Source organism: Fukomys damarensis, unplaced genomic scaffold (assembly GCF_012274545.1).
Source record: "Fukomys damarensis isolate Sample0158 unplaced genomic scaffold, DMR_v1.0_HiC HiC_scaffold_4, whole genome shotgun sequence".
In the NCBI taxonomy this organism is placed as follows: domain Eukaryota; kingdom Metazoa; phylum Chordata; class Mammalia; order Rodentia; family Bathyergidae; genus Fukomys; species Fukomys damarensis.
The window spans coordinates 7,607,835-7,631,567 of NW_022900916.1; the positions used below are offsets into that span (position 1 = coordinate 7,607,835).

The 23,733-nt window shown below is 44.6% G+C and overlaps 1 protein-coding gene across 5 annotated transcripts in view; it reads left to right on the forward strand.

Moving 5' to 3' along the window:
- Gsap (gamma-secretase activating protein) overlaps positions 1–23,733 on the forward strand; it is a 74,834-nt gene that overhangs the window by 983 nt on the left and 50,118 nt on the right. For all 5 annotated transcript variants that reach the window (XM_033756597.1, XM_033756595.1, XM_033756596.1 and 2 more), the window contains 7 exons: positions 7,387–7,463; positions 8,087–8,143; positions 12,554–12,623; positions 12,955–13,008; positions 18,518–18,606; positions 21,808–21,877; positions 23,050–23,099. In XM_033756597.1, coding sequence (XP_033612488.1) covers positions 7,387–7,463; positions 8,087–8,143; positions 12,554–12,623; positions 12,955–13,008; positions 18,518–18,606; positions 21,808–21,877; positions 23,050–23,099 — 467 coding nt within the window. Of the gene's footprint in view, positions 1–7,386; positions 7,464–8,086; positions 8,144–12,553; positions 12,624–12,954; positions 13,009–18,517; positions 18,607–21,807; positions 21,878–23,049; positions 23,100–23,733 lie in introns of those variants that run through there.

Consider the following 23,733-nt stretch of genomic DNA (forward strand, 5'->3'; position numbering starts at 1 on the left):
GTGTGTGGGGCTCCGGACCGAGGGGCGGCTGCGTGAGGAGAAGGGAAGGGAGACTCGCGGCCACCGGGGATAGCGCCGCCTGCACCTCGAACCTCGCATAGTTTGTCCCCGATTGTGATTTGGGGGCCTTCCCACCCGATCCGCTTTGCCGAAGCGGAGCTGATTTCTCACTTTCCCGCCCACCTGACGCGTTGCTGCAGCGCTGTGAGGGTGTGCCTGGGTGTGCGCCCGGTTACGGAGACCCGGACGCGGCTCCGAGGTTCGGTTCGGCTCAGGTTTTCACAAAAGCCCTTGGTGTACTGGAGGTAGCGAATCCCGCCCGATCGATGTGCTTTAAATAGGGATCTGCGGTTTCATGTTTTTTCTTTTTAAGCGTTTACTGTAAATAATAAAGCAACAATGGTACCTCTGGTCTCACCTTGTCTCCAGGAGCTGTCCCCTCCAGTGCAAGCGCTGCTGCTGCTTCTTTTTTTTAATGTTTGTTTTCCTTAAATGGAGCGGGGAGGGGTACCTTTTGGGGGCGAGGAACAAATTGCCCTTTTCCTACAGGCTGGTGAAAAATTTCCCTTGCGATTTTACATCTTATTTTGCAGCTGAATTATTTGCATGTTACCTGGTCTTGACAGGTAACATGGAAGTCGTGTGTGTTTGTGGAGCTTCCTGTTTGAATTTGCTTTTGGTGTCATTATTAGTGAAGATTTTGTCTTTTGGGGTGGGAGAGGAAGAGAATGTATAAAAGCTTTCCACTGCCTACAAAGTTGTTTTTTTCATTGAGTTTATTGGCACATTTTAGGTATAAAGTACAGTTACATTCATCACTGGGATCTTGTACCTTTACATGATGTATCTTGGTTCTTATTTTTTCCCCACCCTCCTGCCCCTCCCTTCACCTTTCCACCCTCCCCTATGTACAAAGACTTTTTCCATTTTTTCCTTTTCTCATATTTTTCTTTTTCCTTTCCTTTCCCCTACCCTTCCCACTTCCCTACTCCTTTAGCCCTTTTCTATTTCACATTATCAGTTATACAATTTGAACCTTGTTTACACTTTTATTTGTTCACACCAGAGAAACTATTAGGTATTTACACATGTGTGTCCTATTTATTTCACTTCAGAGTATGGCCTTAGGCTGGGGGTTTGACTCAGTGGTTCTGCTGCCTACCTTGCAAGTGTAAGGGCCCGAATTCAATCCCTGGTACCAAAAAGAAAGAGAGAGAGAGAGAGAGAGAGAGAGAGAGAGAGAGAGAGGGAGGAGAGGGAGAGAGAGGAGAGAGTATGGCCTCAATGTACATCTACTTAGCTATAAGTATCTCAGCTCAGTGGTTCTGCTGCCTACCTTGCAAGTGTAAGGGCCCGAATTCAATCCCTAGTACCAAAAAGAAAGAGAGAGAGAGAGAGAGAGAGAGAGAGAGAGAGGAGAGGGAGAGAGAGGAGAGAGTATGGCCTCAATGTACATCTACTTAGCTATAAGTATCTCTAGTTTATTGTTCTTTATGGCTGAGTAGTATTCCATCTTATAGAAGAACCACATCTTCTTTATCCAGTCTCCAGTTGTTGGGCAATTGGGCTGTTTCCAAGTTTTAGCTCTAATAAACTGTGCCGCTATAAACGTGGGTGAGCATATATCACTGTGGTATGATTCTTTTAATTCTTTTGGAAAGGTACCCAGCAGAGGGACCCATTAGCTGGGTCAAATGGGATTTCTAATCCTAGTTGTTTGATTTCCACAGTAGTTGCACCAGTCTGCACTCCCACCAACAATGGAGAAGGGTTCCTTTCTTCCCACAACCCCACCAGCATTTGTTATTAGTTGATTTCTTAACAGCAGCCTTTCTTTGTGGGGTGAGATGGAATCTCAGTGTTGTTTTCACCTGCATCTCTCAAATGACCAGTGATGTTGAACATTTTTTCACATATTTATTTGCTGCTTTTACTTGTTTGTCTGAGAAATGTCTGTTCATTTTAGATGCCCCTTTTTGAATAGGGCCTTTATATTTGGGAGGGGGGGCTCTGGTATTTTTGAGTTCTTTACATCTACAAAGTTTTTGAAGATTTAGATTTCTGAAAAACAGCAGGCAAGCCTTAGTCCTGATTTCCACCACAAAGTAGTTCTTGAACTCGGTCCTTCTTCTGCTGAGTGGTGAGAGGTATATGAAAGGTGAATGAAGTTAGATGAGGTGTGAAATGCCAGTCTTGTGTGTTGTTATTGAAAAGCTGTGTGTCACTCAGGTGTATTTTGGCCTCCTTATAGCTTTCATCTGTGAAGTATTATAAACTTATATATTGAGATTTTGTTAGAAAAAACTTATCATGGGTCCTCGGAATGTTAAATTTAATAGGAGTACTACTTTTCTGATACTGGCAGTATTTTGTTGTCTCAGAGGACCTTGGCTAGACTTTTAGCCCAGACACACTAAGAGCATTGCTTCCCCGAAAATCACACACAAGTGGTAGAGCAAAACAGACAAAAACCACAGGTCAACCCTTCTTCTACTAAAATTTACTGCACTGGGGGGCAATCTGCCATTCCATCACATTTCCAGCCCAACCATTGCTAAGTACATTTGTGCCAAGTATAGACAAAAACCACAGGTCAACCCTTCTTCTACTAAAATTTACTGCACTGGGGGCAATCTGCCATTCCATCACATTTCCAGCCCAACCATTGCTAAGTACATTTGTGCCAAGTATTGTCCTTACCTAGTCCCAGCTTTTCATGTACAAATTATGGATGTACAATGGCCTTGTCTCTCTGCACACTTGCTGTCTAGGTCTGCAAGCTTTAGTAGCTTTTACACCAACAAATACAGTAGAAGCTTTCTTAGTTATGCTTAGTTGTTCTCATGAAATATGACAGATTCCTGGCGAAATAGCTAGTGAGTTCTGTCAGCCATGGAAATGTGACTCATCCTTTTCTCATAGGTAATTTTGGGAGATTCAGTTGGTGCTTTTCCTAGCTTCCTGTCGCTTGATGCCCAATAAACCCATTTTTGTATAATTTGAAAATGCATTTAAGTAATCCCAGCACTCTGGGAGGCTGAGGCAGGAGGCTTATAGTGAGACCTTGTCTCCAAACTTTTAAAAATGGGCTGTGGATGTAGCTCAGGATGAAGAATCTGGTGCAATCCCCAGTACCATAAGATAGAAAATGCATTTACTATGCCTAACCTATAAAACACCATCGCTTAGCAACACTGAGCACTGGAGGAATGGGCTGTTCACTGCCGTGATCATGTAGCTGCGGCTTGCTGCTGATTCCCAGCATCAGACGATGACCCCACTGCCTATTGCTGGCCCAGGAAAAGATCAAAACCTAAAGCATGCTTGCTACTGAGTTTGTATTGTAAAGCAAAAATTTGTAAATGGAAACATTGTAAATTGGGACCCTCTATAACCAATTCTGGAAAGAATGTGGATTTCTCCTGGGTATCTTTTGCCTGCTTTGATTCCTCTTGGACTTGTGATACACCGGACGGACTCATCTTTCAAATCTCATCATTAGTCATCCTTGCCAGGGACTTGATACACTGCCAGGTGACTGATTAGAGAGCAAGCCTTGTGCATAGCCCCCGATGGCCGGGGGACATTCTCTTGGAATATCATCAGTATCGTTGTATCTCATCACCTTCTTGATCTGTGTATTGGGAACCAATTCACGTTTTCATATAAGGCTGATTCTCCCCCCCCCCAAATACTGTCACTGGAGAATTACATGTTTTATTTGCTTTGCGTCCCAAAGCAGTTGGAATAAATTTATACATTTGTTCAACATCTTCCTGTAAAGTGAAATCACTTTTGCTTGCAAAGGAATAGATTGATATAGTCAAGTTTACCTAGTAAACTAGCTGCTGTTGTGCACAAGCCATGGCTTCCTGGTACGTTGCACACCTACAGACCTTCCTTTCTTTAGTAGGTTTACTTATGAAAATATCTTGCCCATCTAAATGCTACATTGTTTTCTTCGTGAGCACTGAGCACACAAACTAGAATTAAATCACATTTCCTTATTTGAAGTTGCTAAACTTCCTCCTCTGGACTTTCCAGAGATGACTGTAGCGAGAAGAGTCAGAATGAATAAGCACAGAGGCTGCCGAGTGCTCCTTTGACATGGGTGTGTTACCACCAGTAGCTACCCCAGGAGGAAGCGTTGACATGTGGGTGTGGTGAGATATTAGCCTCTGGATTTCTAACATTGCCACATTTGTCTGTTTTAAATGTCCTTGAAAAGTGAACCATGTACTTAACTGCAGGGTTAATGTGCCTGTGAAAGCATTATTGTTATTTCTTTAAACTCTGCCTACCGAGTTTACATCATACACCGGTCCTAGTCATGCTAGCCTCTGAAGGTTGCTTAACATGTTACATAAATATCTAGTTTGTTGGTTCTCACTCTGACTGCGCATGAGCAATACTTAGGAATTTAAAACACTAAAGAGTGGGTCTCCCACCAGCCCAGTCAAGTAAGAATGTCTTGGGAAGGGTTTGGAGATCAGTGTTTTTTTTGGGGGTACTGGGGATCGAACTCTGGAACTTGCAGTGTGAGGCAGGTGGTGTTTTCTTAAGAGCTCCTTTGATCTTTCTACCACAGCCAGAGTTGAAAGCTAGTGTTTAATGGACTAAATATGTATATAATATAAACATGAAGTTGTCACCTACATTTGTTGGAGAATTTTTTTTTAGTGATTTCAAAATAAAGGTTTTTTTTTTTTTAAAGCAAGACTTCCCATAAAGGAGTTTCTTATCTTAGCTGAAACCTTTTAAGGGTGCTTGTGTGAAGGTCTGTTCCAGTTTCCTTATAATCTCGAAAGAAGGAAACACTTTTCCATATTGATGCGTTGCATTCCAGAAGTTCTAAGTCAAGCGCAGGATGAAAAGCAACTCATGGAAATGCTCTTTAGATGTTTGAAAAGCAAGGTTTTGGAGTAACTCTCTGTTTCCCCTTGTAAGCTTGATACAGGGCGCTCAGCTTATTGTCCTGTTTACCTTCTCCAGGTTGGTAAGAACCTGCACACTGCCTCCCTGTGTGATGCTGACCCAGGGAAAACCCACTAAGGGACCAAACCATTTTAAAACCAATGTGAAGTGTGTCCTGCAGCTCAGGATATATAGAAAAATTGATATACTCATGGGTGTAACCCACTGCCCCTGCCCGTTGCCCACCCCCCAGAGCTTCTGCACAGCTGCTGCATAGGAGGGGCAGGAAGAGGTACCAGGATGAGGCCTGAGCACCCCTCACAACACAGCATTCCCGCCCCAGCTCTAGGACAGGGGTCCAGATCACGAATACACTTGCTTTTCATTAGGAATCCAAGCTGAACCTTGCTCTGAGTCATAGGGTACTTTGTGTAAGTTTTATCTGAAGATTAGACTTATGTAATAATCAACAGAATAATATTTACCATCCGAAAGCACTATTCACGTATGGAAAAGATGACTTGTTAAGCAGTTATTTAATTTTAGATTGCTTTTGAAGAGATTGTGAAAAGATACTTTTCTTCCCGGTTAGTGATAATCATTGACCCTGTACTCTCACCAGTGTTTGACTCTTTCAATACAGAGTTAGGACTAACCTAAAAACTTTGGATGAAAGATGATTGTTAATTTGTAAGTTAAATATTTGGTGTGAAGAATCTTTCCGTCCTTCCTCAAAATAGGGCTTTCCCACCGAGAAGTACATGAGTCACATGTGTGTGGTTCAGTTAATTTTCAAAGAGTGAAACTTGGGCAGGAAAGGGAAGGTTCACAGCACCAGAAATGCCTCATGCCCCTTCCTGGCAGCCCCTCAGCTAGCAGCTTGGATTACAAGACTGAAGCTTGCATACAGATCAAATCACTACCACAGTTTTTTTTGTGGTTATGGGGTAGGATTGGGGCTTCTTTTGCTGTTATTTGTGTGTGTGTTGTTATAGGTTAACTCATTCTTATTGTCACACTGTGTTCCACTGTTTGGATTTACTGCACTTTATTCATTCTTCACTTGATGGTAGTTTGGGCTACTATGAGTCACAGTGCTATAGACGTGTGTCTTGATGAACACGTGTATTTCTGTTGTGATAAAACAAACTACAGTAAATGTAAATGCACTACATAGCCAATTAAAAGACTGAGACTTATCAGACTAGGGAAGAAGCACAAGTAGACACTGCCAGATGCATAGCTTAAGTTAAGAGCACAGGAAGACTAATGATAAAAGGACAGAAAAAGGTAAGTCATTCAAGCAATACCCAAAAGAAAGCAGATAGAGATATCTTCATAGCAGACAAGACTTTAGAGGAAAAAGGACTAGATAAAAAGTGCAATTGTAGCCAGGGATTTAGCTCAGTGGTGCTGCTGCCTACTTCACAATTACAAGGACCTGAGTTTGATCCCCAGTACAAAAAAAAAAAAAATGCAATTTTAATAAATAAAGGGTTTGATTAGCTCCTGGTTGCAAACTTGTGTGATTTTTTGGACCTGAGTATGTGCCTGCCAGGAAGGCCCATGGGAAGCTGCCCTCCCTACGCCAGGACAGAGCACAGCATGGCCCGGTCCTGTGCCCACCTAGGGAGCTGCGCTCCCTGCCCAGAGCCTTCCTTAGGGGGCTTGTAGCACACACCTGCCGCAGCCACCACTGCCAGGGGAAGGAGACGCCACACCTTTCCTCTGCTCAGGCTCCAAAGGCAGACCCCACTCTGCGCCCTTCCGCCGGCGCCTCTGCTCCTGATGACAATACTGTGGGGACCTGTGGGAGGAGGATGTGGATGGTGAGGGAGGGGTCCCCACATCTGTGCAAATCCTCCGGATCCTTCACTCAGGGCACCTTTCCCTGGGGGCCGCAGGAACCCAGAAGCTGGCGCTTTCTCTGGTTACTCTCTTGCTTTGGGCCAGCGGGTTTTTTTTTCCTATCTCAGTACCTTCGTTGATCTCTCAGCTGCCTGCCTGACAGGGATGAATCCACCAGCAAGCTCTGACAGTTCTTGGTTTGTGGGTCTCTAGCAATGTAGCCTCTGAACATGAAAAGCGAAAACGTGCTGGGCCTTTGTGGTGGTGTAACGTTTGCACAGAGACGCACACAGTGAGAAAGTGAGGCTCACTGAGCTGAGCAGTGGATCTCATGCCTCCAAAAGCTCTCCAGATCACCGGGTCCCTGGGGTGCCGGGCGCGAGGGTCACTGCTGCTCTGCCAGGGACCCTAGGTTAGGTTTGCCTGCGTTTAAACTGCGAAACGGAACCATCAGGATGTATCGTACACGGCTTCGTTCCCTAATGTACTTGTTAGGTGTATTTTATCTGTTTATTTATTTGGTACCGGAGATCAGACTTAGGCCCTTGCCCTTGTGAGGCAGGCGCGTGTCAGGTTTATTTTAAAACTTTTTCCAAGCATTAACTTGCTGTTTTCTTATTTCAGATGTTTTAGAAACAAATTATGAGAGCTTACGTCTACTAAATGTTGAAAGAAACGGAAACATTGTTTATACCTATAAGGTATGTTCTCTTCTTATTGTGGTAAAATATATAGGACATAAGATTTACTGATCACTTCTACTATCAGTTTACAGAATTCTGTTTTAAACCTTTAATCTTTAACATTGAGTACTTAATCATGACATTGTGTTGTGTGTGTATGATGTCGAATAGTGCCTGAAATTCAGACTTAAGAAATGTTTCCTCAGTGAGAGCCAAGACCTGTCATGTAAAGGTACAGGATCCCAATGATGAATGTAACTGTACTGTATACCTAACAAGTATCAATAAACTCAATGAGAGAGAGAAAAAAAGAAATGTTCCCTCTCTCCTCTCTCCCCACTCTGTGCCCCAGTATTGGAGATTGAACGCTTTTTAAAAAGAAGTGACACTGCCTATCTGAAGGTCAAAATTTTTGAATAAAATGAACAACTTCACTTTCCAGGGGGGAAATGTCAAGATATTTAAACCTAATTAATGTGTTAAATTTTTGTTGGTGAGAATATAGCAAATATGATTGTTTTTTCAGAATCGGGTGTCCTAGGATTTCTGAGGTACTGGTTGGATCACTGCTGCAGGGTTGTTTTGACAACTAGCTTCAAACTAGCTTCCTAAACAGTGACATTTGCATATTTGTTTTGTAGGATGGAAAGGGAAATGTGGTCTTTGGATTATATGATTGCCAGACCAGACAAAATGAGGTAAAAGTCCCCATCAGCTATAACTTATTTATTGTTAACTGCTTTTCCAGTTTTCTTTTTTTTCTAGATGCAAATCCCAATTTTGTTTTCTAAAAATTTATTTCTTTGTCTTCCTTCTCTTCCCCCATGTCTTTACTATTTCTTGGCTCCATTATTATTATTTTTGAAACGTGTAAGGGTATTTGAACCAAAACACCAGTGCAAGTCTTAGTCCTTTGAGATTTAAAAATGACTCAAAGAAAATTTCTTATATTCTGTAAAAACAGTAGGGAGCTGAATGAGTTCCTTAAGATCTGTATGTTCCTCACCATTCACAGTAACTTCTGGCTCTTTTTACCTCCGCTTGACTTTACTTTTCTTGCTTCTCATCCTTTTCAAAAATCCATGGATTTTTGGAATAAACAGATCTCAGTTACAGAATTTAGCCCCCTTAATTTCTCCCCAAACTACTACTCACATAAGGCATAGGTTGCCGTGGACAAGGTCTGTCTCATTTGGGGGAAAAGGGAGGGGAGTCATTTTATATAAACACGGTTTAGCACCGAACATTAGACAACCTCGAACCTAAATACTCTGCATCAATTCCACTGTTCTCCAAGGTCACCTCCCTCTTTGGGCGTCCAGTGTGCTGCATGGTGAATTCTCTTCCCCTTTCTTCTGTGCCTTTCTCTCACACTCATTTGTTCCTTCTCTCACTCCCAAGTCCCCTGATCCAACAGGGACTCCCCTGTGAGGGGCTGGACACACAGTGGTGGCCCAGTCACAGTACAGTCTCGGGAGCAAGAAGACAAAACGCCAAGCTTCAGTGCACTCTGTAGCTTAATGTTTATGCAGCCCGAGTTCTAGGAAGATTGCTGACAGGAGGGCCGAGTCTCCTGCCACCCTGGTTATGGTAGGCACGGCTGGCTTTGTGGATGTATTCAGCTTTCCTGAGGCGGTAAGTGCTCAACAGGAAGGAGCGTTCTGTGTTTCATCTCCACTGCTCCGGCCGACTGCCTTGGGAGTGGTAGGAATTCAGAAGTGTTTTCAATGGGTCAGGAGTGATAGGTTCTCTCCACAGCAGCTGCTTTTTAATGTATTTTCCGTGACAAAGCTCGATTTCAAAATATTATTTCAGAAAATAAATTGGTTAAAGGATAAATTAATGATAAATTAACTAGCTTTATAAAATAGTTGAATCTTATTCTTGTACTATAGTCGCTATCTTAGGCCATTTTCAGTGACGATAACAGAATGCCTGAGACTTAGTTATTTACAAAGACCAAAAGGTTTAGTTCTTAGAGTTCTGGATGCTGGGAAGCCCAAGGGCAAGGGACCCACACCTGATGAAGGCCTTTTTCCTGATTTTGGTGAGATGCGTGGTTTTCTGCTGGGTCCCTGACACTCTGTGTGCTGTGTGTGCACACTGGATCTCACTGAAGTTTTCTAGTCGACTCTCCTGCTCTGCTGTGCTCGTTGGGGAGTGGGGAGCACAGCCTTGCTTCTGTTGGGTGGGGGTGAAGGCCCAGGGCCCCTGAGTGACCTCCTGACTCTCTTGAGAGAAGAACCTGGGTTCTCCCGGGCAGAGAGGCTCCAGGCTGTCCTTGAAGCTGCTCCTCATGGGGTCTGTTGATGAGTAGGAGGTGGAGGCCTCGTGGGGTGGTAGTGAAAGTTTGGCTCCATCCGGCCCAGGGAGGAGAGGCACCCTCTTACTGCCGGTCTGAGTGGGAGTCCAGGCTTCCCACATGGCTTTGCTGAGCCTGAGGTGGGAGAAGAGTCATTCCTGCAGGTGGGGATGGACGTCCTGGCTTCCTCCTTGGTCTCTTCTGGTAATACTCAGCCAGGTGTGGGGGAAGGTGTTTTGTCATAGCCAGACAAGGATGGGGGTCTAGGGTCCCACTCAGTCTTTGTTGGTGGGGGTAAGAACAGGGTTGCATTTCCCCCCATGGGGCTTGACTGGAATAAGGCAGGTGTAGTCTAAAAGATTTCCTCTTTCCTGTTTCCCTGGCTACAGAGGGTGGATATATTTGCTTTTGTTGGGTCCTATCAGCGTTTCTATTGCATTCCTTTTTTAGTTTTAAATCTCGGATATATGATGTGAAAGCCACTCTCACTCCAGGGCCTACCATCCCTAGAATGTCGGCCTCTTTTTTGTAATCCATTCAGTGCCTGGGATCAAACCCATGGTCTTGTGCATGTGAGGCAGGTGCTCTTTACTGACTTGTGGCCAACCCCTCAGCGTATGTTTTTCTACTACTTTTCAAGTCTTCTTAGGTTTGTTTTATGCAATATCCGAGGATTTTAGCTCTGCTAAGTGGGAGGAGGAGGGGGACGTGGGTCTACTCTACCTTGGGCTCAGTCTCTGAAGTTTTAACCAAATGACCCATCATCTCTCCTAGCAGTGGTCAGGTGGGGAGCAGCACATCAGCAGTGCACAAGTGGGCACGACCGCAGGCCTCCCTTCGTCCCCCTCTCTCGTTTCCTCCCCCACTCCCTGTGATGCAGCTGACCCGGGGGTCCCTGCAGGAGCCAGTGTGGCATAAGCTGGTGGGATACAAGTGGGGAATGGGCTTTGCTGGGAACGCGACTCTTTCCTGCTGGGTCTGGTGGTGTGTGAGTGTGCGGTTGGAACTGCTGTGGCTTTGGGGCTGCATTGTGTGGAGGCTGGAAATGTCTTGAACCTTAGAAACAGAAGGATGGGTATTTCCGGCTCTGGATAAGCCCATGCTGAAGCCATGTACCCCAGGTTCATGAGCCACTCTGTAAGTCTGTTTTGCATAAGGTCATCTGTGGGAAGGTTTTGTGATGCTCTCAATTGTAGTATTCAATATTTACACAACTTTTGACCCAAAAATCCCATTTTTGACATTTGACTTTACAGAAATTCCAATACAGGTTCACAAATATGAAGTTCAAAAAGGATGTTCATTGGCTTGTTGTAGCACTTACAAGTGGGAGGTAAACCAAACACCCATCAGTAACCTCTTTGGGAACCATTTTATATATATATATATTTTTGAGACAGGGTCTTAGTACATAGTTTAGGGCTGGCCTCGAACTCACAGCAGTCCTCCTGCCTCAGCCTCCCTCATGCTGGGATTATAGGCATTAACCACCACACCAGGCTCATTTTTTACACTTATAAGACTATAAATGTAGAGAGGCACAGAAGCCTCTTCAAAATATATTGTTACATGAAAAAACAAAGTAGTCAGAATAATATATTCTATTTATGAAACTTACAAGAAACTTACAAGAAAATTATCAAATTTGGGGCTATAATACATATTGAAAATAATTTAAAAAGATCCAGAAGGCTGCAGAAAAAGTTACAGACATATTTTCTTTGGAAGGCAGTTGGGACTGGCTGAATATAACGCAAGAATTTTGCTTTTTATCCGGTAGTTTTTGCATCTTTAAATACTGAAGCTATACTCATATTATTTTACCCTTAAAAGGGTAAATTAGTAACAAGTGTCTACAATCCATGATCCTCTGCCTTTACAAATTAGGATCCCTCAGAGCAAGACCTAAAGACCAATCATTTTCTTTCACATAAGAATTCAGTACCTTTTAAAAATTAACTCAGAAGTTCACTTTTTCTAATTGCTTCTTGACTTTCCCAATATTTTTCGAGATCTCTTGGCCGTATCTTTCTTAATCTGCAAGTACTAATTACGTTCTTGGCACTTCTGCCATTCCTGCGTCTCCTCACCTCTTCTCTCTGGGACTCTGTCTTTCCTGTGTCCTCCAATGAACTTGGAGGATCTGCCTACTGTAACTGTGGTTGTGTGCATGCACATCATGCCCGCCTTCTGCGTGGCCGTTTTCATGTCCTTCAGTGTAGAAGAGACGTGGTCTTTACTTTGAAGATTCAAAATGTAATTTAAAAAATTAAATAAGGATAGAAGCCATCTTTGCACATATGCGGTGGCCTCTTAGACGTAACCATGGACATCAGGTCAGCTGTGTAATTTGATTAAAACTCTACCACTTCAGTAAGTACAACCCCAATGCGAGTGACACAGTGTACTAAAATGCTTCCTATGTGCCATCTCTCTTGGTCCTCCTTACAACCCCGGGAGATGCTAGCATGCTCTTGACAGAGGAGGGCAAGGTTGAATCACTTGTCCACAAGTCACACAGAGAGCAAGTGGCAGAGTCAGGATTTGAATGTGGATCTAGTTTGGCTCCAAGATCTATCTCTTAGCCACTATATTCAATTATCTACTGTTTCGGTGCAAAATATGGCCCATTTTTCTAAAAAAAAAAAAAAATCCCAATGTCTCAGCAAGGATGAACTAGTTCATTGAGGGTTCTTTAGTAAAATGTTTTGCCACAATAATACTTGGTACATAGCCCAAGGCAAACTGACTTACATACAACTGTTAATAGATATAAAACTCTGCATTAAAATTTTTGTTTTAATAGCATCTGTATACCTTTGAGAAAGACTTGCACGTCATCAGTTGCTCTGTCAACAGTGAGAGAACTTTGCTGGGTAAGCTGACCTCTTTTATTGCTATATATCAAGGACTAAACTGCGTCTTTCAGGGTTTTAAAGGGATTCAAAGTGTTGAATCTTGCTGTATTTTATTATTCCATAATAGTGATTTTCTGGAAAAGAGATACTCTTCAGATACTTGGTTTGAAATTTAGAATCTGTAGGATATAACTGCAGAAAAGAATCCTTTGTGCTTTACTTTAATGCTCCCCTGACAGATCCTTTGAACTCTCATTTGCTTTAGTTATAAAATGGTACATTTTAACAAGCCACCATGTGGGCCAGTTGCTAATGGATTTGTTTCTTTTGTTTTTTTTTCCCCCATTAGCTGCAAGTTTAGTTCAATCTACTAAAGAAAGAAGAAGGAATGAGCTTCAACCAGGTAGTGAAATTGTACTTTTTCATGTATATGAGGAGATGAAAATTTATTGGATCAAAATTCAAGCATCTTTAGAAGAAAAAGGCAGTGGTCAAAGGCAGTGAAAAAGACTTTAAACATTTCTTGCTTTGTAGTGCATAAAAGGGAACAAGTTAATATAACAGTAAAAAGAAGAAGTTTTAGGGTGATAATGAGAACTTGAAATGTCAATAGATGCTGAGAATACCCTAGAATCCCCTGGCTAGGAGCTGGTGTAAAAGGTTGGACAAGCCTTGAATACTATTTTTTAAATGATCTAGTTAAATATTAACTACCACCTAATGGCTTATGAGTAGCCCACCAACACAAAAAAATCATTCTACTCATTTTCCAAACCCCACTTGATAGTTTAATAGCTGTGTGATGATCCTGGCATTTTAAACTTTTTATTTAACAGTCTATGTCTCCCATCCTTCTGTGGCACAACAGCATTAGCTGCCTGCTGGGGCCCGGGAACTTCACACAATTCTGGGGATGCAGTGTATTTAGAAGGAGCTTGGCATCCATCCCTAGAGTTCAGGGGCAAATGTGTACCATGACCAGAGAGACCACATACAGAAGTAAAGTGGAAGGAGTGTAAGACGACTGAAGTGCCTTTGTTATTTCCATGGTTATACAGACGCCAAGCACATTTCTCGTCTAATGAAAAGGCTCTGGAGCTATCAGCACTAGCAATGGGGTGGGGTCCTCCTGGAACCACTGTTCATGAGGCTTGGGCTCTCTGTCATGGAACAGTAAGTTCCACTGGGGCCAGCTTTCCAATTTATTAAGAGAAGTCTGATCTGTTATGTAAAAATCTCAATCTATACATGTCGGTGAGGATTAAAAATTCTGCTCATGCGACAGTATTCACCTGTGGGTTGGAGCTGCCCGTGAGTCACCATTTTTCAGGGTCTGGTCACTGGATCTGGTAACAGCCACTCATCGCTTTGATTCTGGGTGCTTTCCAGCTGGTCTACTTATTTGACACTTAAATCCCCTCCTTTGCAGGCATAGTTCCCACTGGATATGTTCTCCTGTGGTTGCATGTGCTGGAAAAACCCTTGAAGACACTCACTTTCCACATGAGGCCAATGGGGCAGCCCTGGACTTCCCGTGACACATATTTCTCCATGGAGCTAGTCTAGAGAGTCGAGGGAATCAGGGCCAAGTCTGGCAGGACCTTCTCAAGGGTCTCTGCAAAAGAAGTGCTAGGAGATCGAGGTGGGTGGGAGGCTCTCCCTGAGATCTCATTTGTTTTACTCACCTGCCCTGGTCACTTTCCTGTCACTGGGACAAAATACCTGGTACCTGAAACTCACAGGAGGAAAGGTTTATCTTGGCTCAGCCAGCTCCGGTGCAGAAATGGCAGGTGGGGAAAGCTGCTCACCCATGGCAACAGGAAGTGGAGAGAGAAAGGAAGAGCTGGAGGCAGGCATATCCCTCCCAGGTCACGTCACCAGTGACACCTTACCAGGCCCACTCCCAGCAGCACATTCAGCCATGGGCTCATCATTGGGTAAATCCACCAGTGAATATGGTGCCGCCGTGATGCAGTCACCTTCCAAAAGCCCCCTCCGAACACATGAGACCCTCGGAGGACCCTTTCCCTACTCTTTGGACTGGGAGCCACAGTAGCTCTGCCACCTCCTCCTTCACTAGTTTCCATAACACTCTCAGCTCTGCAGCTGGCTGGTTGAAGCAAAATCTGATCTAGAACGTTGGGATCTTGACCCAAAGAACAAGAGCATAGATAAAACCAGGAAATAACCTCGATTTCCTGGCTCCTACACCCGTCTGAGAAAGGAAAGTCCTTGCTTCCGGTGTTTCTTGACATAGTGCTGCTGGAAACCTTCGCACAATCTTGGATTTGCTCTCTGTGCCGCCTGAGATGGCTTCTTAGTTTGTGTATCCTTGTGAGTAGATTTGGGGGCAAGGATTTGAGTGCCACATATTTGGGAGATGATCCTAGATGACAGTGTTAGGGGTCTATTTAAATGGATCGGAAGGAAGGAAGGAAGGAAGGGAAGAAGGAAGGAAGGAAGGAAGGAAGGAAGGGAAAGCACTTATCTGCAGAGCCAACAGCCAGCACAAAGGCCGCCAACCCAGACTATACTTGGTAGATTCATTATTCAAGGGTAGCGAGGCTGGCACTCTTGGAGCCTGAGGCAGGAGGATCACAAGTTCAAGCCCAGCCTGGGCAACTTAGAGATTGAATGAGACCTTATCTCAAAATTAAAAAAAAAAAAGAAAAAAATGGAGATGTAGCTTAGTATGAAGGCCCTGGGTTCAACCCCAAGTACCACAAGAGAAAAACTGAGCAGGACAATGTATCTGGACTACTGTGGTAAAGAGTAGAGTGGAAAAAATGAGGCCAAAGGAAAATGGGGCGACATGCAGGCTGACCATGAGGACCCTAGGAGCCACGGTAGAGACTGGGCCTTCACTGTGGAAAATCATGTGGGTTTTGAGCAGGGTGTGACTTGACTTACGTTGTAGAAGGAGTGCTATAGCTGCCGTGTGGAGGATGGACCGCAGGAGAGAGGGGAAGAACAGGGAGCTCAGTGAAAAGACAGTCCAGTGGCTTGGACTGGCCAGGGCATGAGGGATAAGAGCTGTATTTGGATCTACAGTACGTAGAAGATGAATTTGTCAGGATTAGCTTCTGATTTGATAGGCATATGAGAAAAAGAAACAGGTCAAGGATGCCTTACTCCAGGCTGTATGCCAGAACAGGAGTGTGTGTGTGTGTGTGTGTGTGTGTCCACGTACGGAGGAGGAGGAGGAAAGCAGGCTTTGGCTTGGACGTGCTCTGTGTGAGGCCTCGTCACACTCTGCATAGAGACGAGAGGTGGGATGCAAATCAGAGGCAGGGGTTCTGGTGCAAGCTGGGCGGGTGGAGCTGACACCTTCCGGAGTCACCAGCAGGTCAGCACAGGAAGGTTTCATTTGTTCAGGCCAGATTTCAGAAACCATGGAGCGAGCACAATGGGATCTATTGTGATGTTTTGTCCTTTGAACAGATATTTGGAAAGGTTTGTTTTGTCTGCCCATCAGTGACCTTAGAAGTCATCTGGTTACAAAGAGCAGGTTGCTGGAAGGTGTTGTGAACACTCTGTCACCCATCATGAGATTTTCCATTGCAAACGAGACTGTAGAGACTGTGGGGCCAAGGATTTAGCCCAGTACCACCGCCTGCCTTGCAAGCGTGAGGTCCCGAGGATCCCTGGTACCAAAGAAAAAGAGAGAGAGAGAGACAGAGACTGTGACACTTTCAAACATCAGAGATCCCTTATCCACATACTCTACAAGGCAGTTTTTTTCCTAGTATCGGGGACTGAACCCAAGGCCTTCGCACTGAGCTACATCCCCAGCGCATTTTTATTTTTCATTTGGGGACAGGATCTTGCTGAGTTGCTCAGGGGCCTGGCTGTGCTTGAACTTGGCTGTTCTCCCAGGTGCTGCCATGACAGGCACGTGCCATTCCCAGCTGTTCGGTTTTGAAACCAGCACAGCTTCTGTCCTTGGCTGTGGGCATAGCAAAGTTATCTGTGATTTAGAAAATGGCCTTGCGCAGGATCACTGTAGTGTGATGATGTCTCCGACTCTTTCGGGAAGATGCCTTAGAAGGGTGTGGTGCTGCTCTGCCATACAGGAGGATAAACTTGTTTTTTTTCCCCATTTGGAAAAGTGAACTTTTAGAAGAAGAGATACAGTAATCACATGTCCGTTTGTACTATTTAATATATTAATGTAAATGACATGTCAGGGAAAATTGCTGTCTCCTTTATTTAATCATTTACAGCACATTTCTAGTCTGTTTTTCTTCATGTGTACCTTATACATCAATAGCCTTCTTATTCCTGGAGCCATGTTTTAGTCATCCAGCAGATTCAAATCACAGCAGTTTCGCTACTCTCCCAGTTATCAGGAACACAGCCCTTCTGAACTGTTGTAAACGCTATTACCAGGTTATTTGTCCTAAGCTACAAGACCTCATTTACAAAACATTTCATTTTTGTTCTAGAGTTATATACTTGTGATTCCACATAATAATAATTATTTCTTCTCTCTCTCTTTCTCCTTGGAATACCGAGGATAGAATCCAGGGCCCTTGCATTGAGCTACATCCCTAGCTAAGTTGCCCAGGCTGGACTTAAATTCCCTATCCTCCTGCCTCATTCTCCCAGGGTGCTGGAATTAGGAGCTTCTGCCTCCATGCCTGGTTGAGGTTACTTTCTTGAATGTGCATTAAAAAAATGCTATTGATTCCAGGCTGTTTGCCATCTCCAGATTGTGCATTGGTATTCAAAATAAAGTCATCGAGAGAGCATCGGATTATATTGGAATCTTAAGACTCCAAGTTTAGGGCAGTGCCTTCTTTTCCGGGGTTTGTCCTGGGAAAGGGAGCTTTGACCTAAACGTGGATATCAGTGTCACCCTCTTGTCTGTGTCCAGGGACTTCCTCCTCATTGCTATCTTTGGTGCCACTTGTTCAGATGTGACACTGAGGACCCGAGTGGTCATTAGCACTTTCCTGTGGGAAGCCCAACCCCTGTCCTGGTGAGAGCTGCCGTCATGCTTGGCACCAGAAATAGCTTTATACTTTTATACATAAGTGATGTTTGTTATTGTGCTGCAGAACTGGAGGGACACTGAATCCAGTGCTTTTTATTTAGACTGAAAGGCCTAGAGGGCTTGTGAGCTGTGTTTCCCTCCACACGCTTTGCCTTCATTCTTGTGATGCCTGTCTGTCTGTCTGTCGGTCTTTCTCTTTCTTTTGTGGTGCTGGGGATTGACTCCAGGACCTCATGTATGCTAGGCGAGTGCCCTACCACTGAGCTACACTCACAGCCCCTACTGTGGGTTTAAGAAATGTCAAAGGAAACCTGAGGATAATCACTCTTCCTTGTGGCATAGCTACCGCCATAGGAAACACACTTACATTTTCAAAATTCAAGCATTCCTATTGGTGGATCTTAGAACTGTGGTCATCTAGGGGAGGAATGAGTCCCATGAGAATCCAACTTGTCAGGGACCCTCGTGTATTGCTGGCGAGAGTACAAAGAATGATAATCTTTGATTTCAGAAACCATTCGTACTTAAATCAGTGCATCTCCCTCTAGGGTCTGCTGTTCTCTGTTATTTCCAGAGCTATTCAAAGACTTCCCTCCTGACGTTGGTCTTCTTTGGGCGTCCATGTTTCTCACCATAAAATGTAGCATCGTTGGGATCCCTGAGGATGTGGGATGCAGGTCCTTTATTAGCTGGTTGCTCTTTTGGGGTCTTTGAGCTGCACACATCCCTGAAGAGCGGAACTGGGGATTGAGTTAGTTTACTTCCTCTCGGGAGACCTTAGGATAATGAGAGAATTGTTTTGCTAAGTTACAGTCAGTGTAATAGGATTCTCCCACAGTTTCTCTCCCTGTTGCTTTGGAAAAGATAAAGCGTGTTACCCAAGTCTCCATTGTTGAAAGCCTCCTTTTTTCCGTAGGATCAAAGTGCTTAACTTTGCTGGTGGAAATCTCCCCCATTAACGGTGTGAAGGTCCTAAAGGCCGTGGATAGCTGTGTTTGGGTACAGGTAAGTGAGCTTGCCAGTTAAGTCTGTTGCTCATAAGGTGGGAAGCCTGGGGCAAAAGCTGTCCACCAAGAGCTTCCCCACGCATTGGCACATTCGCTCCTCCACGCAGCTTGCAGACCGGGATGGCAGGAGGTAGCTCTTCCCTGGCAAATGCAAATTAAGGTCTGAAACCCAGCTGGTCTAGCTCTGCTACCCTGCAGCTTGCCTGAGAGCGAGTTCTTCACTTGATAAAATGTCAAATATTAAAACATATTTGCAATCAGCTTAAAAATAGTTCATTTAATGTCGTGGCATGGCCGACCGCCTGTCTTGGATTAGATGACTTAATTCCTGAAACCACTGTCTATGTGAGTCAGCACAGAAGCACTTCGTGTACGACGACCAGTCGGTCTCCTGTACTGGCAGACTGTGTCTGTGAGTTTTACCCTCTAAACGTTTTTTTTGTAACTGGAAGCTAATATGGCCCCTTCCCGCCATTTGCAGATGTGTGCTGAGAGGTGGACAGACAGTTCCGGTCACACGGACCAGTGGTGTCTGCTCGGCCCAGGGCCACACTCTTGAGGTTTTGTGCTTCCCGTCCATTCACGGTTTGGCGAGGCCTCGCGGTGTAGGGTGGAGGTGCTGTCTACTGTACCAAGTGCAAGGAGGCCGGGGCGGGAAATGAATGCCCTCCTCGGTCTGGCTTCATTCGGGCGCGAGTTACGGGGCTCCCACCAGGAGCCTGAGCTTCACAGGTCGCAGTGTGTGACATGAGGCGACAGCTCCCACAAACGGCAAGAGTCGCCTCTAGTCAGACAGGCTGTGCAAACTTTCCTGCGTCTGATTTTGCTTTCTGCTGGTGTCAGACGGCACTGTTGGTCCCCTGGGGTCGCCTCTCTCCAGCTCCCGTTCCTCAGGGCAGCTGGGGGGCTCCGTCTGTTGGGGTGCTGGGAGCCCTGCTGCCTGCCCAGCACTCCCCAGCTGTCCTCCCCTCCTGGAAGCCACTCAGTCTGCTGTCATAGGGCAGGGTGCCCGTGGGACACAGTGCCATTCCCTTTTCTGCTTGTTTTGTGGCTTCCTTGGCAGCCTCCCCAGGGCAAAGGACAGAGACACCGTGGAAGGAAGGGCGAGAGCCGGGTCGAGGAAAGAGGGTTTCAGAAGCATGTGGTTGTGTGGCACTGGGAACAGATTAAAAGCTACTAAAACTTGTGTGCTTTGAAGTGGTGAAAATGATGCATTGTGTTAGCTGAACTTAATCTTAGTTAAACAAACAAAGCATCTGACACACAACAGCATCTGGACAATACTGCCTCGCAGCCCACTGGCTTTGTCTTGCACCAAACTCCTTTTTCTGGTTTCCTGGTGTGTGCGGTCTTGGTCACCTTTCGGCAGGCTAGGCGGGGTGGGACCCCCTGAGGTTCCTTCTCTATGTGCTGCTTCCTCCTGGCAGCCGCAGTGGGGAGACACACACCCCTCTATACCTCCCTCCCGGAGGTAACACTGACCTCCACGTCTGCCTCCACATCCAGGAAGATACGTGTTCTCCTAAAAATGCATAACATCTGTCCAGATTCCTATTTAAAATGCAAAAAGCCACCTAAATGCCTTTTTTGTTTTTTTGGTTCTGGGGATTGAACTAAGGACCTTGTGCCCACAAGGCAGGCGGTGGAACCACTGAGCTAAATGCCTGGCCCATGAATGCTTTTTTGAGAGCTGTGTTTGAAACCTATTTTGTTGCTGACCTTCAGGCCTTGCTCTAGGGTTGCCACACAGATAGAAAATCGGGCACCACCAACATGGATCTTTAAAAATCACATTTTTACCAGCTGGCCCAGGAGGACCAATGGAGGCTCGGAGGTTGGCATTTATGGGTCTTCCGTGCATTGTGTTCCCAAGCACCTTGCCCTGGACAGCTCTGTAGCTCTGGAAACCTGTGCTATCTCCTGCAGGCAAATCACCTTATTTAGCAAACGCGCCCCTGCCTTTGCCTAACCCCATACTGGGGTGCTGGCCCTGATGGTGGACAGCCTCATCAGGCACGAGAATTACTTTGTATCATTTTTGTAGCCAAATTCTGTATTGCTGCCAGGTTTATAATTTTAGGGTTATTTCTGTGAGAACAATATATACCTCAAGTTTAGCCCTGCAGTTCTAAAAGGGAGATTTGCCTGTAAATACTTGAAGAAACTGACCAGTTCTATTTCCAATACACTATTACGAAAAGTTAGAGTACCAACTAATATATTTTGTCAAAAGTTTTCCTAGGTTTTGTTGAGACCCCATGGTTATAAAGCTAAAGAATAAAAGGTTCTATATGTCCTTTGATAATGTTTTAAATGTGGGGTCAAACTTCACTGGTGGCTCTTACTTAGGGGAATCTTGGCTGTAAAATGAAATGGTGGATTTTATCAGCCTTTGGTTGATGAAACTGAAATCCCTGGAGTCATCCCATGGCCAGTTTTCCTGCATTATCTCAGCTGTCAGGGTCAGGCCTTTTGTTGCCGGGGCCTGGTTTGCATGGCTGTGGCCCCATGGAGGGAACCATGAAGGAGAAATGGGGGAGACTCCGCTGCAGAAGTCATCCTGTCTGTGGGGCTTTTAACCACAGCCTCCCCATGACTCACCGCCCTTTCCTGGAAAGTCCCTTCTCATGCTGTGCTTTGTTTCTTGGATGTAGGACTTTGGAAGTGAAAGGGGAGTATGTTGACACGGCTCTCAAATTACTTGTGTAAGGTCCAGTTGCACAACAGATGTCCTGACCCCTCTGTGTGTGACAGCACGGAGCTCATCGGCATTGCTTGCATCGCCACTGTGCCACGTAGGAAGCACGGCTGCTGGAAATAGCTTCACCCTTTGCCTTACCGTTTAAGAGAATGGCGATAGTGTTGACCAGAGATCAGCTTCCCTCTGGGAGACTAAGATCCTCAAAGTATTTCTCTTCTGCTTGCTTGAGCCTGTGGAGTGTGTGTGTGACCGTGCCTGTGATTCCCCTAAACTATCCTGTGGGTCCCAGTCCCTTGTGTGGTATGCAGCAGCAGTGGTGTAGTCATCAAACACAATTTTTTTTCCCCTCTTGCGGTACTGGGGATTGAACCCGGGGCTGTGTGTGCCAGCCAAGTGCCCTACCACTGAGCTACCTCTTCCGCTCTTCAGATACAGCTTTTGAAGTATTTGTGCAAGCAAGAAAGTTGCCTAAAATTTTGATGAATTTCCTTTTTCCAGTTCCTCTACCCACATGATGCAAGTCATCGTCTTCCACAAAGCCACCTGTTACTGGTTTCAGAAGAGAAATGTAAGTGCATCTTCAGGTGACAGCTGGGGGCCCGTGAATGGTGCATGGTCTCCTACTGAAGTGTGGGACATGAATGAATCTTCTAGATGCCTTTGCTGCAACCGAGGGTCCAATAGCCTTTGTCCATTTGAGCCATAGAATTCCTGTGGTAGAACTTTTCCCTTTGGCCCAGGTGTTGTTCCCTTGAGCTTCGTCTTGGGAATGATGGGCACTTCGTACACGTAGATTGCCAGTGTTGTCACATGGTGGGACGCTCGTAGGACAGTTGTGGAGCTCATCCTTCCAACCATCAGTCCACCATTCTTCGGCATGTTTATCACAGTGGATGGCAGCATGCAAGGAAGTGGACTTAGATGGGGGAAAAGGAGGCTTTGTTAGCAAGAAGAATCCCATGGTAGATCCGAGGATACTGACTTGGCCAAGTTCAAGTAGAGGCAAAAAAAAGATTGTGGCAAAAGTCACGTCCTTGCATGATATTTTTGAATGTGAGAAGGGGGGAAGGACACCATTTACTGATAGAGCTTATCTAGCAACTTTCCATGCAGTAAGATGGAGCTTCTGACTTAGGGTTTCAGGACAGGCTTGAATTGAAGGGTTGGGGTTGTATTCAGTCCCTGTGACCTCACTCACTTTTCTCACATTTTTGTAACCAGAACTGGCAGAAGGTAAGGGGGGCAGAATCTAAATTGCTAATGATAACAAGGGGCAATTACAAACTGACCAAAACTGTTCTGGGTAAAATTGATCCCATACAAATGTATTTCCCAAATATCTTGCCCCCGCAGTGCATCGCATTGTCTATGTAGATGCACAGACAGGTGTTTGTATTTGGAAACTGAAGGTGAATCTTGCTAAATGAGCTGCATATGGGACTCTTTGGGGGGCAGGTACTTGTTGAGGAAGGAAGGGGGAGAAGGGATGAATGGTTGTGTATTGCTGACAGTGATGAGTCTGGGACTGAAACAGACTGGAAAGAGAAGAGGGAGGAAGGTAGTTTTCTACTTTTTTTTTTTTTGAGTCTCTATGGTGAAGTTATTGTTTTTGATAATACTATTTTTTTAGCCAGTTGTTTAGTCTGTATTTGTGCTGTAAAAATTTGCTCCCAACTGTTTTAGGCAAAGTATACTGATATGTTTTCTTGAAGGTTAAATTTATCTTTCTTTTTTTTAAAGATATTGAGCAATTTCATATCCAAGTCATCCAAGAAGATGGAAATAGAGTGGTAAAGACTTGAAATTCCTTTTGCTTCAGATTTCCTTTCTACAGAGGACTTATTTCTAAACTGTTAAAGATAGACTAATGCTATTGAAACATTGATAGATTAATGCTATGTCTTTTCAAATATAGACCTGCTGTTTTAATGTGTGAAACCAAACAAATTCTAGGTGGGTATTAATGATCTTTAACTTTACCTCAGTCCAGGACATTTCCTGAGGGAGCTAATAGACCAGGCCTCACTCAAGCAAACCTGTTTACAAGGCCTCAGTTTTCTCACCTGTAAAGTAGAGGGGTTGAATTAGATGATTTCTAGAAACTTCTAGAATCTTCTGATTTAACATTTATATAGTTTTAATGTCATTTAAATGCTTTTAAATCATGAAGTGTGACCTAAAAATATAGTGAATACTTAAATTTATACATTTTATTGCAGTAAAATACACACAGCCATAAATCCCCCTCAGGACACCACCCCCATTGTTCTTGTCACTTTCTGAAACCATTCTGAAGTCGTCTTCCCGGAGTGTCTTTAGTTGTACTCTTGTGGCTGTTTTGAAGTTCTGAATTGATTGAAAACATTTACCATTCTTGGTCATTTTGACTCTGGGGAAGAGCCAGACCGGAGAACAAGGTGGATG